Source organism: Brassica napus, chromosome C4 (genome assembly GCF_020379485.1).
Source record: "Brassica napus cultivar Da-Ae chromosome C4, Da-Ae, whole genome shotgun sequence".
Classification (NCBI taxonomy): Eukaryota; Viridiplantae; Streptophyta; class Magnoliopsida; order Brassicales; family Brassicaceae; genus Brassica; species Brassica napus.
In genome coordinates this window covers 18335798-18353855 of record NC_063447.1, presented here as the reverse complement: position 1 = coordinate 18353855, position 18058 = coordinate 18335798, and the positions used below count along the sequence as shown (strand labels likewise).

The 18058-nt window shown below is 39.1% G+C and overlaps 3 protein-coding genes and 1 long non-coding RNA gene across 13 annotated transcripts; 2 read left to right on the top strand and 2 right to left on the bottom strand.

Moving 5' to 3' along the window:
* The first annotated feature begins 273 nt into the window (after positions 1-273).
* On the top strand, positions 274-4846 carry LOC125585455. 2 transcript variants are annotated; one of them, XM_048754529.1, is made up of 9 exons: positions 2251-2659; positions 2737-3010; positions 3104-3194; positions 3280-3602; positions 3676-3791; positions 3882-4045; positions 4128-4242; positions 4329-4481; positions 4559-4846. In XM_048754529.1, the coding sequence occupies exons 6-9, from the start codon at positions 3918-3920 to the stop codon at positions 4706-4708; spliced, it is 546 nt and encodes a 181-aa protein (XP_048610486.1). In that variant the 5' UTR covers positions 2251-2659; positions 2737-3010; positions 3104-3194; positions 3280-3602; positions 3676-3791; positions 3882-3917; the 3' UTR covers positions 4709-4846. The 2 variants fall into 2 exon arrangements, 1 of the variants encoding a protein (XP_048610486.1); XR_007322366.1 differs by lacking the exons at positions 3882-4045; positions 4128-4242; positions 4329-4481; positions 4559-4846 and having other exon boundaries at positions 274-2659.
* Positions 4847-6691: 1845 nt separating this feature from the next.
* On the bottom strand, positions 6692-12344 carry LOC106377726. 8 transcript variants are annotated; one of them, XR_007322369.1, is made up of 15 exons: positions 12157-12343; positions 11914-12031; positions 11680-11787; positions 11405-11540; positions 10505-11325; positions 9865-10402; positions 9692-9779; positions 8764-9400; positions 8544-8660; positions 8386-8442; positions 8151-8289; positions 7701-8053; positions 7604-7635; positions 7196-7263; positions 6692-7041 (listed from the first exon to the last, which is right to left on the bottom strand). It is a non-coding gene; the product is annotated as an uncharacterized LOC106377726 (long non-coding RNA). The 8 variants fall into 8 exon arrangements; XR_007322371.1 differs by having other exon boundaries at positions 8386-8432; XR_007322374.1 differs by lacking the exon at positions 8386-8442 and having other exon boundaries at positions 10505-10550; positions 10788-11325.
* Positions 12345-12595: 251 nt separating this feature from the next.
* BNAC04G16070D lies at positions 12596-15156 on the top strand. 2 transcript variants are annotated; one of them, XM_013831266.3, is made up of 10 exons: positions 12596-12993; positions 13091-13364; positions 13450-13544; positions 13630-13723; positions 13801-13882; positions 13961-14078; positions 14171-14328; positions 14409-14523; positions 14593-14745; positions 14831-15156. In XM_013831266.3, exons 6-10 carry the CDS (start codon positions 14052-14054, stop codon positions 14969-14971), a joined length of 594 nt encoding a protein of 197 aa, XP_013686720.1. In that variant the 5' UTR covers positions 12596-12993; positions 13091-13364; positions 13450-13544; positions 13630-13723; positions 13801-13882; positions 13961-14051; the 3' UTR covers positions 14972-15156. The 2 variants fall into 2 exon arrangements, with proteins under 2 accessions (XP_013686720.1, XP_013686718.1); XM_013831264.3 differs by having other exon boundaries at positions 12601-12993; positions 14822-15156.
* A 1039-nt stretch (positions 15157-16195) lies between these two features.
* LOC106392907 lies at positions 16196-17527 on the bottom strand. The gene is made up of 5 exons (XM_013833679.1): positions 17338-17527; positions 17195-17267; positions 17075-17127; positions 16438-16985; positions 16196-16354 (listed from the first exon to the last, which is right to left on the bottom strand). The coding sequence occupies exons 1-5, from the start codon at positions 17525-17527 to the stop codon at positions 16196-16198; spliced, it is 1023 nt and encodes a 340-aa protein (XP_013689133.1).
* Between the last annotated feature and the right edge of the window lie 531 nt (positions 17528-18058).

The window sequence follows — 18058 nt, the reverse complement described above, 5'->3', positions numbered from 1 at the left end:
ATTTGACGCACCGGACGCTCACTAGTGTTTCCAGATGGAGTCTGATGCTGCGAGAAACCATGGCCCCTTGTAGAGTAGCCACCACGACCTCGGTTAAAGTTAGAGCGACCCCTTCCTCTGTAGTTAGGATTGTAAGATGGAGTTGTGTTCTTGTACTCTTGTTGGTAGTCTCTCTGTTGAGTGAAGAAGGCAAGATGTGGGGTTACTGCAGTCGGTTCTTCATAGGATTGAAGTTTGCTGTCAAAGCTCTGAACTTCAGAGATAACATCATTGAATGTTGGTGTTGGAAACTTGGTTAACAAGCTCTGTATGACTGTTGCAATGGGGTCATATTCTCTTATTAAACCATTGAGGAACCCAAAAATCTTCATAGATTCTTCAATGGGTTTTCCTATTGCACTTAGAGACTCACACAGCGCCTTGAAATCTCTGCAGTAGACCGAAAAGCTCTTGTCTTTCTTGGATATAAGTTGTAAGCTCCGGCGAAGTGAAAACTCTCTAGCTAAGGAGCTTTTGTTGAAGTTCTCGGCAAGAGAAGTCCAGACTTCGCGTGAGGTAGAGAGATTGTGGACGGTGCCTAAGACTTCTTCAGAGAGAGAGTACCAAAGATCCAAGATTTGACCAACTGGTCTGAACAGAACCATGACTCAAAGAGGGGGTTTGGTTCTTCAACTTAGAGCAGCTCCACGAGTAACAACACGCGTTGCGGGAGGAGAAGGAACAACTTCATTGATGAATCCTTCAAGCTTTTGACCGGACAAAATAGACTCAAACTGGGTTTTCCAAAGAATGTAGTTTGAATCTGTAAGTTTCAAGGTAACAGAACTCAAGATGTGGACATTACGAGGGAACGAGTAAGGGTTTTGGTCATCTGCCATTGTTTCACTTGTTAAGGTTCACAGTGGCTCTGATACCATGTGAAGAACACAAGACAAGGAGAGGTTTATGAAAACTGAATTACTTTTCTCATTAACTTCAACTAGGGTTTTACAAGGTTCTTAAATACTAGAGATAAAACAATCGAGAAGCTTTGATCTTTACATCTGTAACCTTATCCTCGTAGCTGTAAAGTAATCAGTCAATTGGTATAGAGAGTACCGTTAGGAACAGGTTCTGTAGGATTGTTGTCTGCTCCTTCTCCGTACGTTCTCTGAGATTCAAAACAGAGGAGAGACGTTGCTTGAACTGTAGCGTGTTCACCTTTTGATTTGTTTCATGATGGACTGAGGATATACTGGACCTTGCAAGGCCATTGTGGTAGTCTCACTAACACTGGACTGGATAACATGTCCAAGCTTTGGTAGAGGTGTTCAAAATTGTTAATCAAAATTAAGTTTTGGTTTATATATTTCTTTTAAGTATGCTTATCATCAGTTTCTTTAAAACTATATGTTAAAGTCAACTTCACCTCATTACCTAAAAAACAAGATCAGAGCATGAGTTGTTATTGACTTGATAAAAAAGAAGACATTATACCAAAACAATGTTATAAAAAAGATGGAATGGAGATTTGGTCCAAAAGAGTAATAAGCAGTTTTAGAAAGGGTACAAATCCAAAGAGAGAGAGAGTTTTTTGATGCTATGAATATAAACATCAAAAGTTTATTCACCCAAACATTATTTGACGAAACACAATACAGTAGACAGCAGAGTACGTTACTTCCCAGACTTAGAGCGGGGTCAGACCAACCACACCTGCGTTAGGACCCACGTAGCTCGTGAGATGAAACTGCTACTGATAGTACACTAACTATCTAATAAAAAAAACTGAAAACCTTTCTAACGAAAAAGAATTCTTATTATACATATGTAAACGCTTGAAACAATGGCAGATGAATCGAAAAAATTAATCATTACCGCATGCCAGTCTCCCGCCTGCATTACCAGTGGTCAGACTAAGCTCACACCCACCTATTATTTGCCAGAACCAAATTAAGAAGAAGGAAGAATAGTACATTGGAGAATCATCATCATCATATATATAATGAGACACTTTTGCTTTTCCTAAAGCTATCCACGTGTCTATATTTTGAATACTGTGGGTCCCATGTTGAAATCGGAAATGAATTTGTGCTTATTAACTGCAAATGTGGTTGTAGTATCTGAAAGCCTGTTTTTTTTTTGAAGGTTTTGGCCCACTTAGGGCCTTTCGCGTTTGGTTTCGCTTACGCTTAAAACGTTGTGTTTTGAGGCCTCTCCATCTGATTAGGGTTTCATCCTTCTCTTTCTTCCTTACAGAACTGGGTCCGCCGTTTTCGCATGTCATGATCTGCAGAACGCATGTTCATCTTCTCATCTCTTCACCTCTCCAGTCGGTCTCTCTTTATTTCTTTAAATTCTGGAATAAATGTTATTTGCATTCAATCTATTCTCGGTTACGACGCTTCCATTTTCTTCTTCTGAGAGCTATATATATCAGCGGTTTGACAGCATGCTTGATCCTCAGAACCACTATCAGTTTATCATTTTCTAAAGTGTTGCAATATTCAGAAAGATGGCTTCCTCCGATGTTGTCGTCGCTCACTCAGCCTTCGATGCTCTCCGCCTTGGAAGATCTGCCCAGTTCATCGTCGGTTGTCTGCTACGTTTTTGGGACTCTAAGAACATTAAGAAACAGGGTGAATTCATGGGAATCACTCTGCTCCTCCTTGATGAGAAGGTCCGGTCACGATTTGAGTTTTTCCCTTTGATTTTTTTTTTCAGCCGCTAATCCAAAACTTAACTCTTCAATTGCAGAACTCGGTTATACATGGATTCATTCCTGCTGGTCGCTCCCCTTATTACCGTCTGTTACTGAAAGCGGGCTCAGTCGTGAGAGTTTCGCGCTTTGAGATTGCAAGATGTACAAATATGTACAAGATAACAGACCATCCTTTCGTGATCCGGTTCATCCCTCAAACAACCATTGATGAAGTTGTCGCTTACGCTCCTGTGATCAACGTTGAGAAATTCATGATACGCAAGTTTGACCCTCTCCAAGCTCTCGCAAACACTAATTTGGAGCTTCCCGGTTTGTTTCCGTCAACGTTTGCTACTTTATTTTTACGTCATTATATGTTGTTCATTTAAATTAAATTAATTTAATTTATGCATCGCAATGCAGATGTTGTGGGGCAGATTCAATCTGTCCAAGGTTCGGACCTGACGGCCGCTGGAATGATGAGTCGAGTTGTTGTCCGTTTAATGATTGAACTGTAAGTAATTAAATCTGTTGTTTAGTTTTCCGTTCTTACAAAATGTCTTCTTCATGGTAATCACTTATTTCCATACGCATTACAGGATGGTGGTCGTGTACCTCTCTTTGTGGGATGATGCTGCATCAATGTTTAGGGGTCTCATTAGCTCAGGTGATAGGACACAGTCAGTCATGGTGGTAGCAACCGTGAATCCCAAAATATTTGGAGTTTTGTAAACTCTAACCTTTGTCATTGTTTTTTAATAATGGTTTGTCAATTTATATACTTACACGAGCTATAATGTTGGCCCACTTTGGCTATCCGAAACACTTTTCATTCCGCAGGTAACCTGTACCTCAACTCTACCCCAGCGACAAAATTTTATTTCGACCCAGCTTTACAAGCTATCGCGGAGTTTACAGCCAGGTATGAACCCATTACGTTTTTGTGTTCGAGTAGTATTTAATCTTATAGTAACGTGACGGCTCTCTGGTTTCAGCTTAAACGCCCCCTGGAGAAGCTTTTCCCTGCATTGACACCAAAGATGGCATAACAAAGAAGGAAGTTGTCTCCATAGGAGAGCTAAACAAGTTCATTACCAACTCTGATGAACAGGTAAAACTCTTAGATCCAAACAAGTTTACGTTGTTTTTGTTTTTAAAACAAAAAAAATCACTTAAAAATTACTCTACTTCCTTGATGCAGACACAAGAAGCTGATTTCATTTGTAAGGCTCAAGTTATGGAAGTCCTGCAACAGAATGGTTGGTCTTTAATTTCTTGCACTGGTTGCAGCAAGAAGCTTGACAAGTTTGGGAGTTCTCTCCGTTGCAACCGTTGTGCTAATCCCAACGTCACAGGAGTTATAAAGTAGGAATTTGCTACTACTCAATGTGTGAGATTAAAAACTGTTTTCCCTAATCACGATCTTTGATGTCACACTCTGTTTCAGGTACCGTGTTGAACTTGTCGTTGATGATGGGGATGATAATGCCACTTTTGTGGTCTTCGACAAGGAGATGGTGAAGGTGGCTAAGCGTGATGCAGCTAGCCTGGCTCTAGATGAGGTTTGTAACTTCCTACTCAGACCATGTGCTGATTGCATCCAGCTCTCACTAACTCACTATATTTTCTGTGTTTGGAATGACTGCAGATGAATGGTGATGGGAGCGAGAAACTCATGCAGTGTGTTAAAGACTTTGCTGGAAAAGAATTTGTTTTCAAGATACGTGTGACATCATTCAATTTTTCCCCAAGCCACCGTACATTCATTGTCTCTTCGATCATTGACAGCATCCCTCCCGAGGTATTACATATAAGATTGTTTGGATTGCCTTATGAACTAAGTAATTTCATAATGACATAATTTAAATTGTCTTGTAGACGTTCAAGACCACCGAAGATGAATTTGTTCAGGTGGAAGGTGGTGAAGCATCAGCATCTGCCAGCAAGAATGTTAAAGGTGAAGCTAATGAACCAAGTCCATCTTCTGATGGAGGCGCAGAAGGTACCCGTAAACGCCCCCGTGAGTGAAGTTAAAAAGCAGGACCACCGTCAACTCATCTATGCTTTTGTTTCTTCTTTCCATTTCCTTCCTGTTTTAATGGTTTTTTTTACTAGACACAAATGCTTTCTAATATTTAAATACAAGGGTTGACGGAATATTTATCATGGTTTGATAATCAATTTACAACATGCACTAGCATTGCTAACCAATTACAAAAAAAAAAAACGTGAAGGAATGAAACAGACGTGCCTTTGCCAGGCGAATTAATTACAACCACTTCCTCTAGATATATTGTATTCAAGATCTTACACGACCGGACATGTTATCAATATACATGAGTAGGTTTTAAAAAAATTAAACTTACAAACAAATTAATCAACACAAGGCCAAGAACACGAATTCAGAATTAAATTCCTGGCGCCTACGTATTTATACGGAACTCTTCAGAAAACAAAAACCACATAACTCTTATAAGTGACCTACATTAAATAATAATAAAAATACAAAAACAAAACGAGTGTAGTGTGACATATGATGGGACCGTATTATATAAATTACACAGAGCTGAATATTGTAAAGAATAAAATTGATAAAAGTATACCAAAGATTAAGAAAAGGGTGATACAACTGTAGAGGCGAGATATTATCTCTTTCCTTAACTCAAAATACGTCCCGTAGTGCGACGGTTTGATAACGTAATGAGTCCCAAGATACAACTGCAAAAATCTTCTGATTTGCGCCACTCTATCAGAAGCCTGGCGAAACTAGTTTTGTGTATACTCTCAGACTCAAGGAAAATATCAAAGAGAAAGATGAGAAAATAATAAATAATTGTCTCGGGTTTTTTACTTTCTACACAAGTGCTCTCCTTTTATAATCAAAATGAAGTGCACGTTATGCAATCTAAGGAGTCAGCCAACGTACGAATCAATTGTAGTAATGGCATTGATTTCCAAGATTCTTGTAAGTTAGCTTTGCAAAGTAATGTCTTGATTTTGACCAATTCAACAACCTTTATTATACTTTGCTTGGATTTATAATTTTATATATAAATATACAAATTATCATGAATAAGAATAACTAAATAAGTTGATTGACATAATGTCCAATTAACAAATTTAAATTCAAATTCCAACCCATATATCCAAAGTGATCTAATTTGCTAAATATTTTATATTTAACCAAATTTAAAACTTTATAAGTTTTGCAAGTCACTCACTTTGGACCTCCATTTCTCATTCAACACAACTCTGATTTTGACAACCAAATACACTAACTCATAGTGTTCACGGTGACGATTGCATCGTGCCCAAGTTCCGGTTCTTCCGACAGACGTCTCCGTCGAAAAACCCATCGGAAAATTGGTCCACACCACTTTGTCAAAAACGAGTTCCAACAACATATGCTTGGATGATACATTTGACATTGAGCTATACTAAATTTGTTTCTACACGACCAAAATTAACAGAGACAAAGTATAAAATTTTAATATGATACCATCTATTTGCATTACACTTATACGCATGTTAATTTTATTTTTGAACCTGCAGCACACCATGAATCTTCCTGATGCGTTACACAAAGTAATGAAGATTTATTTTCAATCAATTAATTACTTTGTAAATGATTTCCATAGTTACGGGTTCCAATTAAATTGAACTTAACAATTAGGCCAAGAGTATTCGCTAGGCTCCCAAAAAAAAAAAGGTTAAGAATCATACATCAGAAAAAGAGATACGAACAACTAAACTTTTTCTCATCATTTCTGAATCCATACGAGGAAATAAAAATGAGCTTCCTCCACGTACGAAATGATCTTCCTTCTGCTAAGGAATCATTTTTCATATTTCATATTCCCTGTTTTTGTTTCTGTAATGCCTGCATCTGTTGGTGGCTTTCATTTCATAATTTTGAAGACAACGCGGCCATTTTAATTGCATACAAGAACTAATCTTTTCGTTTAAAATGTTGCAAGCTTATTGAAAATTATATTCACTAAACCAAAAAAATCACAGACTAACCCAACTTCCAATAGAATTAGAAAATTATACAACACAAATATACCGTATACGTTCCTATTAACATCCAATCATAGACAAAAAGGAAAAATTTCAATCCCAAGCCAAAGTCTATAAGATCCAGATGAGAAACATATACACATTTCTGAGAACAGGCATAAAACTGGAATCACATTCTCCAATGTTATCCAGGAAACACTTCATGGCACATGAAACAGGTCCAATTGCATCAAATCTTCACCTTAATGGCCTAAGTTCTGTCTTCGTTAATGAGAAAACGTTTGTACGTTTAACAACATAAACGAACCTAGAACGTCACCACACACTCTACTGACAGCCAACTATCAAAGTATCAAACAGTTACCATATCAACCATTACTGTGAAAGTTCCAACGAAAGAGAGACAGAAAAAGGTGCAAATCCAATGAAAAGAAAACCGATCAATCCCACATCAGATGGTGTCAACAAACGATTTAAAGGAGATAACCAACATACCTTCAAGCAGAGAGGTTTATCATCAAACTCCGATTCCTTACAGCTGCCCATTTACATCTTCTTATCATCTAATCAAAATGGGATTTATATTAGCAGGGCCTCCACCGTTGATAAACACATCTGTCTCCGCAATATCAGACCGTAAAGGTTTGCTTCTCATTTTATATTGACCGCAACAACAACACAAAACGTAACATACACATTCTTAACACAATAATGGTCACAGGAGAACAAAGAAGAGCTAGGCAAATGAGGAAAGCCATTGTTCTCGCAAGAAGACAAGCCATTAAACTAAACAGTATACCTCTTCCGTTCACAACAGCTTTTATCTTTCTGTTTCACTATGATTCATATATTGTAAAACGATGACATTTCCAATACGATCGTGCAGGAAAATGATCTCCATACCTTAGACTAACTATATTCCGGTTTCAATGTACCTGCAGAAAAAACTCAGGGTAAGCAACCAGAGTCAAGATCAAAGCGCAAGAGTAAAGATAATGACCTTCAAGAATGCCCTTTTTTTCATGCGCTTGTATGGGAACAGGAGAAGAAAAGCACTAGAGGCAGAGACAGAACTCCCATCTTTAGTGTATGCTGTCAACAGGGGCGTGTGAAGCTCCCACCCGAACCTCACCCGCCTGAATCTCTCAAAACACTCCTTTCAAGTTCTCTCCACTTCCAACAAAATATTCGAACGTACAATTCAATCCTCACATTCACTTCTATTGGGGCCCAAATAGATTCAAAAGTGATGCACAAATCCGGACCATTCACTTTTAGAATACATGGGCAAAATTCTCACAAGATAGGATCATTGGTTCCTCAATCAGGAAAACCTCCCAAGTTCAGCCAACTCTACATTTTTGATACAGCTAATGAGGTTAAAAATAGAATCTCAGCCGTCAAGCGGACAACAAAAGCAGGGGAACTGGATGGTAATATTGTTAAAAACCTGATTGAAACTATTGATGCCCACAACCGTTTCGTCAAGATTTTCAGAAAAGCTCGAGATCTTCATGAACAGAGTGACTGCCCCGAGTTTAGTATAAGATTGATTGCTCAGCCAAAACGTGGTCGTCAGTATGATTTGCCTACAACAGATGAGATTGCTGGTTTAATTGTTGGAGACCTCTCAGAAGAAATGGGAGACAGAGATATCATTGTACAACACAAGTCAGCAGGCTTACAACAAATCAGTGATATGCATCCTCTATATATGATTTTGCAATACCCTCTATTGTTTCCTTATGGCCAATCATGATTCAACGAGAACATTCCACTTATCAACGTCGATGGAATCACACGACAAAGGTCTTATGTCACAAAGAGAGAATACTTTGCTTACCAACTTCAAAATAGATTGAATGAAGGCATGGCTATTGTGACTTCTAAGCGCTTACTCCACCAGTATATTGTTGACGCATACACTTCCATTGAGCAGGAAAAGTTGCGCTGGTTCAGACTGAATAAAAAAAAAATCAGAGCAGACCTCTACAACAATGTCAAAGACGCAGTCATGAAAGGTGACACAGATGCAAAGTCTATAGGGAAAAGAGTAATATTACCAGCTTCTTATACTGGAAGTCCCCGATACATGCCAGAGAAGTACCATGATGTAATGGCTATATGCCGATGGTATGGAAATCCTGATTTGTTTGTTACCATGACAACAAATCCAAAGTGGGTAGAAATCTCCAACCACCTACAGATGTATGGGACTGATGATCCAAATGATCGACCTGACCTTGAATGCAGAGTCTTCAAAATGAAACTAGACGAGCTCATGTCAGATTTCAAGAATTTCTTTCCCCGCCCAATAGCAGGTACAAATTAATAAAAAACATACTTCCGTTATTTATACTTTCCTTATAACAGACATAAATCTTACAACCTCATACTTTTTATGCAGTGGTTTACACCATTGAGTTTCAAAAACGAGGCCTACCGCATGCTCATATACTATTATGGCTAGAAGGATATTTTAAGAATCCAACCAGTGCTGATATAGATAAAATCATCTCTGCAGTATTACCAGATAAATAAACAGATCCTGAGGCTTACAGTTTGGTGGAGCAGCACATGATGCATGGTCCATGTGGGAAAGATAGATCAACTTCTCCTTGTATGGATAATGGTGTGTGTACCAAGAAATTCCCTCGCAGCTTTGTTCCTCATACTCAGATTAATGAGTCAGGCTACGTTCTGTACAGGCGGAGGCAAACAGATAGAGTTGTAAAAAAGGAAGCATTACTCTCGACAATTCTTTTGTTGTGCCGCACAATTTACAGATTCTAAAGAAGTACAAGGCCCATGTCAATGTTGAATGGTGCAACAAGTCATCTGCGATTAAATACCTTTTCAAGTACATAACAAAAGGTGTGGACAGGTCATCATTTCTAATCCATAAAGATGGAGACAAAATTCTTAAGGACCAGGAAAGTACCTCAGGAAAACCAATAAAATGAAATAAATATTTACTTGGAAGGTCGGTACCTGTCTGCTTGTGAATCTATGTGGAGAATTTTTAAGTTCGATGTCCATCATAACAGCCCAGCAGTACAAAAGTTCCCCGTCCATTTACCTGGTGAACAAACCGCAGTTTTTGAAGAGAATGAGGATCTAGAAAACGTTGAAGTACGGTATACACATGGAAGGACAATGCTTACTGAGTGGTTTGAGATGAACAGGTTGTACGAAGAAGCACGACAGTTGAATTACATTCAGATGCTTACGATGTTTGTTTGGGATAACTCAAACAAGGTGTACTCCAAACGCAAGCAAAAAGGGACCATAGGAAGGCTTGTCAGTATCCACCCGAATGCTGGTGATAGATATTACCTACAGATCTTAGTCAGCCTGGTGAAAGGTCCAACATGCTATGATGATTTATACACGGTGGGTGACATTAAATATGACACATTCCAAGCCGCCTGCTTGGCTAGAGGTCTTCTCGATGGAGACAAAGAATGGCATGACGCAATGACTGAAGCTTCACAGTTCTCTTCACCTAGATGCCTTCGCCGCCTGTTTGTATTAATCCTCATATTCTGTCAGGTTTCAGACCCTCAAAAACTTTGGAATAATTCTTGGCAATGTATGTCAGAAGACGTTCTTCGCCACCAGCGTCGGTTACTGCAATTTCCAGCCCTTGAACTTAGCCCCCATGAACTCCAGCAGTACACTCTCATTGAAATAGAGGGCCTCCTACAAAACCATGAAACATCACTTACAGAGTTCACAGGAATGCCGCTGCCAAGCCAAACAGTTTTAGAAGATATGGAAAACAAAAAAATGCCTCGCCAGTACCAGTTTGACATCGCAGAAGAAAGTAGGATCCATCAAGAGTTGTTTCCTAAACTCAACGAAGAACAAAGGGTTATATATGAAGATGTCATGTTGTCAGTCTTGGAAAAACAGGGGAGACTTTCTTTTATTAACGGAGCAGGCGGGACTGGAAAAACATTCTTATACAAAACTATCATCTCTGCTTTGAGAAAATCAAATAAAAAAGTTAAACTTGTAGCTTCTTCTGCAATTGCAGCTCTACTTCTACCCGGAGGTCGCACAGCCCATTCAAGGTTTAAAATACCTCTCAAGCTCCATGAAGATACTTTCTGTGAAGTCAAAAACGGGACCATCCTCGCCAACCACCTAAGCCAAGCTGACCTTATTATTTGGGATGAGGTTCCTATGGCACATCGTCATGCGGTTGAGGCCGTCGATCGCACATTCAGGGATATTTTGTCATTATCTGATGCAACATCCTTGAACAGACCTTTTGGTGGCGAGACGGTACTGTTAGGCGGTGATTTCAGACAGATTTTTCCAGTCATCCCACAAGGAACCCGGAAAGATACAGTTAATGCAGCTGTGAATCACTCCCACCTCTGGAACCACTGCGAGATTAATGTCCTCTCCAAAAATTTGCGCGTTCAATCCGAAGAACAAGATTTTGCAAAATGGGTTTTACAAGTTGGTGATGGGAATGCAGAACTGGCGCCTCGGAAAGAAATGAATTCTGAAACTTCTGAAGACCAAATTCTGATCAACGATTCTCTCCTCCTCCCCGTTACTTCAAACCCACTTGATATCCTCTGTCAGTCTGTTTTCACAGATTTTGAAAATGACTACAAGGATTTGGAAAAAATCAGAGATACAACTATATTAACTCCTAGGAATGATACAGTTGATGAAATCAACACTTACTTGCTTTCCAAGATTCCAGGAACTGAGCAAGGATACTTAAGCTGTGACAGCTTCGCAGAAGACGAAAAACATTCAGGAGAGTTCGATTTATCCTATCCATTTGAATATCTCAACTCACTAGAATTTCCAGGATTACCTGCGCATAGAATTACCCTGAAAGTTGGAGTCCCAAGCATGCTTATTCGCAACATAAACCAAGCTGAGGGGTTATGCAATGGTACAAGACTTATAGTCACACACTTGGGAGAAAGAATTACTAAAGCAGAAGTGCCTACCTCTTCAACAAGAAAGCAGCTTGTCCTGATACCTAGAATCGTCCTCTCACCCACAGAGTCCAATCATCCCTTCACTCTCAAAAGACGCCAGTTTCCAGTAAGAGTATCCTACACAATGACAATTAACAAAAGTCAGGGCCAAATTGCCGAAGCCTGTTTTCACTCATGGTCAATTATACGTGGCGCTATCAAGAGTAACAGAGCCCCAAAAGGACTTAAGGTTTGGAACATTACCCGCCCCATTGGCTTGCCGAACACTATCGCCAATATTGTCTACAGAGAAGCCTTCAATGGGTTGCCGCAAATAACAGGTGCGAAACACGAACTTTCTTATATAAACTCTGTCTCTTCTCTGTCCAACAAACTATAAATGATTACCATTGCCCGAAGTTTTTAAAAAAGTTGCGAAGCATTAACCGACCAAATTATTATTTTTTAATTGCAGGTTTAGAAGAAGAGGAGAAGTGATTACCATACCTTTCTTCATCTACAGCGAGAACTTCCACCAAGGTCAGAAATTTATTACAATTATTCTACCAAATCAATTCGTCCAATCCCCAGAAGCTTAAGAACAATTTTTTTGCAACAGGAAGGGGAATTTCTTACAAATTAAAATCGAAAAGAAGAAGAGTTTTTGGTTCACTTTAATTTTATTTTCGAAACAAGGATTATAGATTCTCTGACCGGGCATAAAATTTTTATTATTAAGCGAAGAAAGGGCTTGGCCCAACGCAATTTCATATGAGTTTATTTTTCCTTTTAAAACGTAAAGTCCATTACGGCCCATAAAAACATAAACTTATCTTAAATAAATTACATCTCCAAAACTCTGCCGTTTAAACGTTTTCCAAATTAGGTTTCCATGGTGCTTCTTCTTTATCTGCAAACCTCGCCATCTCTGGTTTCGCTACAAAATATCCAGAAAACCCTTTCTCCACAACTAAAAATATCTGAAATCTTTTCGTATCCATCCATAATCCATTCCGTTCATATTCTTCATCAATTTCACAATTACAACTTATTCATGACAACCAATTCAATCCCCCAATATCTCTCTCCCTTCCCACAAAATTAAACTGTCACTTGAACTTAAATTCTATAAATTGGAGAGGTTTGAGAGGAGTATGAATCTTCACAGCCCCTTACTATTTTTCTTTGACTTTAAACCTACCTACCTGCTTTCAAAAGCCCCTACATTACTCAACCTTCGACGTTCTTCAACTCGGTAGATCTTCACATTCTATCCATGCTCGCCTTCACATCAACGACCCCAGTGAATTCATGGGAATCACTTTGCTTTTCCTTGATGAAAAGGTTACTCATCTTCTCTCCACAGACTTCTTATATAGATCTCTGTTTTATTAAACTAAAAATATTTCTGACTTTAAGCAACAAAAAAAAATTCCCGTAGGATTCAATGATCAACGGTTTCATTCCTGCTGATCGCGCCAAGCTCTACCGTCCATCTTTACAAGAGGGCAACATTTTCAAAGTTGCACACTTTGAGGTTGAAAGATGCCCACATATGTACAAGACTACAGATCATCCTTTCGTTATTCGTTTCATCACAGAAACAACTCTTGATCATCTGATGTACGATTGTCCACTAATTAACGCCCAACAATTCATGGTTCGCAAGTATGATCATCTCCCACTCCTGGCCAACACAAATTTACAACTCCCAGGTGTGTTTCCATTATTTTGCAATTATTTTATTCAATATTATTGCTGATTATCCTATAAAATATAATACTCTTCATTATATGGCAGATGTTGTTGGTGAAATTAAATTTGTCAAAGGTTATGGCCTTATGAACGAACGCTGAAGTCATTTCTCCACTTCTCATCTGTTTCCTCATACCTCCGTGAGTACCCAAATAACTCTCAATTTTTCACACCTTCCCCCTTTTGATTTAGTTACTGTAATCAGTTAATTAAATTTACATACAGAACCATCGAAGTGTACTTGTCTTTATTGGACGATGCTGCAGCAGTGTTTAAGGCTGTCCTAAATTCAGTGGTTAGAACCCACAAAAAATTGGAGGTTAGTTACGTATATACTTTCAACTTAGATTGTATTAGCTTAAACCAATAGTTAACCAAATAGTCTTCATTCTCCAGATGACCTCTACCTCAACTCCACCGCTGCGACCAAATTTTATATCGGCACCAATCTCCCTGCTATCAAAGACTTCACCGCAAAGTACAATTCATTTAGTTTATCGGTTTGTACAATCTTATGCTCTCTGCTCAATTAACCAGTCACACCATGTGTTTCCAGCTTAAGCGGTGCAGTAGGACAGGACTCGCCCATTCTCCACGATGATACAGTGATCACTAACAAACAACTTACCTCAATTGGAGATCTCAACATGTTCCTCTCCAAACCTACAGACCAGGTTCCTAATAGGCTTCCTAAAACGTTTAAATTATGTTCCTCTTTCATATTTTAATATAATATGTTTCATATTTTCTTACCGTCAACACACAGGAACCTTATTTTATTTCCAAAGCCCGGATTGTTGAGGTCTTGACCCAAAATGGCTGGCACTATGTTTCTTGCAATCACTGCGGGAAAAAACTAGACAACTCTGCCGCATCTCTCCCCTGCAACCAATGTCTTCACGCCAATGCCAGCGGTGTTGCGAGGTAAAAACTTAACATGTTCATTTCAAAAAACAGCTCACGCTTTTTTCGATTCTGATCAGTCACATAATTATTTATTCTAGGTACAGTGTTGAATTATTGGTCGATGATGGGAATAATTATGCCACTTTTTTGGTGTTCAACAAGGAGATGCTCAAGCTCATTAAACAAGATGCAGCTACTCTACTTCATGATGAGGTTTCTGTTTCTTACCACACACCATTTGTGCAAACTGTAACAATCACTGATACTTATAACCTACTGCAGGTCAATGGTGGTGTTTGCAACATACTCCCACAATGCCTAGCAGAACTTGAAGAACAAGCTTTTGTTTTCCATGTCCATGTCACGCCACACAATTTCACCCCAAACACCCCCACCTTCACCGTTTCTGGAATCAGGGACAATACCAACACAGAGGTATTATAATATATACTAACCTAAATTTTTCCAACTCACTCAAAGTTTTTAAAATCCCTTTTATACCAATCTCCAGACTTTGCAGATCAATGAAACCGCAAGTGTTCAAGTGAAATATGGGAACCAGCAACTTTGGTATCTGCCAGCTACACGTCAACAGATGAGGTCGAAGAAGGTGGACGCACACACTCAAGGGAGTGAGCGTTTCAAAGCAATACAAACGTGAACCGAACACTGTCCTGCCTCCGTCTCTTTAGTGTTTTTTTAAATTACCATGCAATTTCTCTTTTAGACTTTCTAATTTACCACTTCCCAGTCTTTTTTTAAAAAAACCACCGTTCATGCAATGTACCTCATCTGAGGCTCAAACTTTCTTAATTTCAATAGTTTCAAAAGGGTACACGTTATATTTACTAGCGTCATTCAACTTTATAAAACATTCACTTCATGACACACAATACCACTACGAAACATGCAAAATCTAGATATAGGTCTGTTGAGTTCAACCATTGTTCAATTCCATTTCAAGTTAGAAAAATATCAACCATACCAAAACTGCACTTAAAGAATTAAATTATTCACTCTTCTTCTTAAGCATATCCTCACTCTTCTCCTTCTTATACATCTCTTCACTCTTTTTCTACACTCCACATCCATCAACCTTATCAATTGCAACATCTCAAGAATTTCTAACATCCCCGCGCTTGCGCGGGGCTAAGCCCCTAGTATAATAAAAGGAAATGGTCCAAACAACTTTCATAGGTAGATTTTTTAGGACTCCTTCCCTTTTAATAGTATTTGATGTTTATACAATAATATGATTTTATTTAATGGTTTACTTGTAAAGACACTAATATGTTTTTCTATTTAATCTTAAGTTATTGATAATTGTTGGAACTTGATTTTTATATTTACAGTTAAAAATTTTAAATAAATTATTTTAAATTATACATGTATTTACAGAATATTAGAATTCTCTCATTTTTTTTTGATTAAATTTTAAATTTATTGATCATCGCAAAAGAAAGTATGTACAAGACCTAAGACTTTTAGAGTTTAAAGAATAGATACATAGCTAAAAAAAATAAAGAATATGTGCTTCAAACCATCTTCTCATCAGACCTTGTAGTCTTGGTTTCAAAGCATATCCAGTGGAAGAGATGCGGTTCCTGACAGTTTTATCCACTAATTTAGAAATATGATCGACTGGTCGTGCTGAGTTTTTCTGCTTCATGTCATTCCACTCGCGCCATATATAGTAGATCGTAATCTGCAGCACAAGCCGCAGCAGTATGAGCGTCAGCCTGTCAAAAGATCCCTTAGGAGACGCGCCATAGTTATATCCCAGTCGGGATCAGGTTCTTGCCCAAGCAGGTTCCCAACCATCTAAATCCAGAGCGTGAAGGTGTAGGGACACACAAAAAATAAGTGATCTCTTGTCTCGTCAGGTTCACCTTAGAAAAGACAGCTTTGAGGATGGCCCCATTGACTCGTACGATGACCAGTTGATAGTCGATTCCTGATAGCTAACCAAGTGATGAAAGCGAATCGCGATACACCCTGTGGGAACCATGCCAGCTTGCTCCAAACCACACTCTCCTTGCGACATCTAATGAGATCCCAAGTAACCTTAGAGACAAAATGCTTTGCATAGGTGTCATCCCCATTCCTCCATTGTACTCCATCACTTACATTCTCCACCAAGCTGATAGGAAATGCTCGAATATCACGAATTAAATCTTGAATACGCTGGTCACGACACCTGCGAAATCTCCAGTCTCCATCAAGAAAGACTTGGCAAATCCTGGCATCTCTTTTTATACCCAATTTTTGTAAACCCAGCTCCCCAACAATATCAATGAGACGACCACACGGGTGCCATACATCAGTCCAGAATCTCACGTCGAGCCCAGCCTGAAAATTCATACGAATAAACTGCTTAGCAAGAGGACGATACCTTAGAAGCTTCCTCCAAGCCCAAGAGCATATCACCGTGTCCTTTGCATCCCAAAAAGTTTCATGTTTCAACAGTTTCTGTTTGACCCATACTGCCCATAACGACGAAGACTGAGAGAACAGCCTCCAAATAAGCTTCAGTACAAACACAGTACTGACCTCCTTCACTCTCCTAATACCCAGACCTCCTTCTTCATAGGGACAACAGACTTCCTCCCATGCAATCTTTGCTCGAGATGTATTGTTTGGTGAACCACTCAAGAAGAAAACAGAACACGTGCTCTCTATTTCATCAATACATGATTGAGGTAGGCAGAACAAAGAGCACCAGAAATTTGTAATGCTAGCTATAATAGATTTTATCAGTTGCAACCTCCCGGCATAAGAGAGAGCTTTACTCGTCCAGCAGAGAAAGCGATCTCGAATCTTCACAATCAGTGGTTCATAGTCACTTCTGGTCATAAGCTTGGTGGTTAGGGGAAGTCCAAGGTACCTGATGGGTAAAGCAGAGACAAAGAGACCTGTTGCATCCTCTTCACTCTCAAGTGCTAGTTTTCCCCTACCGGCTGCAAAAAAATGTTGACTTAGATACAATTATCTTAAGTCCTGGCATGTGAGCGAACTTCTCAAATACACCAAGCGTTCCCTGAAGCGAAGCTGGTGTGCCATCAGTACAGACAACTACATCATATGCGAAGCTCAAATGGGATAACTTGACTTCCTCACATTGAGGGTGGTTTTCAATGTTTCCATCAACAACAGCCTTGTTTAGGAGCTTGAAGAAGACATTACTTACAATAACATAAAGGTATGGGAGAGCGAGCATCCTTGTCGAATATCCTGGGAACTGGTGAAGAAACCCCCCAACTCTCCATTTATAGAGACTAAGAAAGCTACTGTATCTTTGTACCTCATGATCTAAGTAAAAAAAATGTCGGGATAGTTCATAGCTCTCAAGGTCGCTTCAATGAAAGCCCAGTCGATGGTGTCAAATGCTTTGGCTATATCCAGCTTGATCGCAGAACGAGAGGATATGGACAACTTGTGGTAATCTTTGACCAACTCCGTAGCAAGAAGAACATTTTCTAGGAGCAGTCTTTCCTCAACAAAAGTGCATTGATTCAGTTCAATCGACTGCGGAAGCGTTGCTTTGAGTCAACTTCTCAGCTTCAGTAGACTTAGGGACCAGAGACATCAAGGTAGCGTTGATACTGTGAGGCATAAACCCAAACATAAAGAAGGACTGAACAGCTGTGACCACATCCTTCCTTATCACTGGCCAAGCTGCTTTCTAAAACTCCATGGGAAACCATCTGGCCTAGGGGCCTTATTTGCATGCATAGAGAAGAGAGTGTCC

What these genes read in the sequence shown, in the direction of transcription:
- LOC106392907 (XM_013833679.1), bottom strand. Translation starts at nt 17,527, where the DNA reads ATGCTCGCTCTCCCATACCTTTATGTTATTGTAAGTAATGTCTTCTTC. An exon ending in TTCGCTTCAGGGAACGCTTG is followed by an intron (nt 17,268 to 17,337) that starts GTGTATTTGAGA and finishes ATTTTTTTGCAG; the next exon opens with CCGGTAGGGGAAAACTAGCA. An exon ending in CTATCAGCTTGGTGGAGAAT is followed by an intron (nt 16,355 to 16,437) that starts GTAAGTGATGGA and finishes GGATCTCATTAG; the next exon opens with ATGTCGCAAGGAGAGTGTGG.
- BNAC04G16070D (XM_013831264.3), top strand. Translation starts at nt 14,052, where the DNA reads ATGTTCCTCTCCAAACCTACAGACCAG. An exon ending in CTACTCTACTTCATGATGAG is followed by an intron (nt 14,524 to 14,592) that starts GTTTCTGTTTCT and finishes AACCTACTGCAG; the next exon opens with GTCAATGGTGGTGTTTGCAA. An exon ending in GGGACAATACCAACACAGAG is followed by an intron (nt 14,746 to 14,821) that starts GTATTATAATAT and finishes ACCAATCTCCAG; the next exon opens with ACTTTGCAGATCAATGAAAC.
- LOC125585455 (XM_048754529.1), top strand. Translation starts at nt 3,918, where the DNA reads ATGGAAGTCCTGCAACAGAATGGTTGGTCTTTAATTTCTTGCACTGGT. An exon ending in AACGTCACAGGAGTTATAAA is followed by an intron (nt 4,046 to 4,127) that starts GTAGGAATTTGC and finishes ACTCTGTTTCAG; the next exon opens with GTACCGTGTTGAACTTGTCG. An exon ending in CTAGCCTGGCTCTAGATGAG is followed by an intron (nt 4,243 to 4,328) that starts GTTTGTAACTTC and finishes GAATGACTGCAG; the next exon opens with ATGAATGGTGATGGGAGCGA.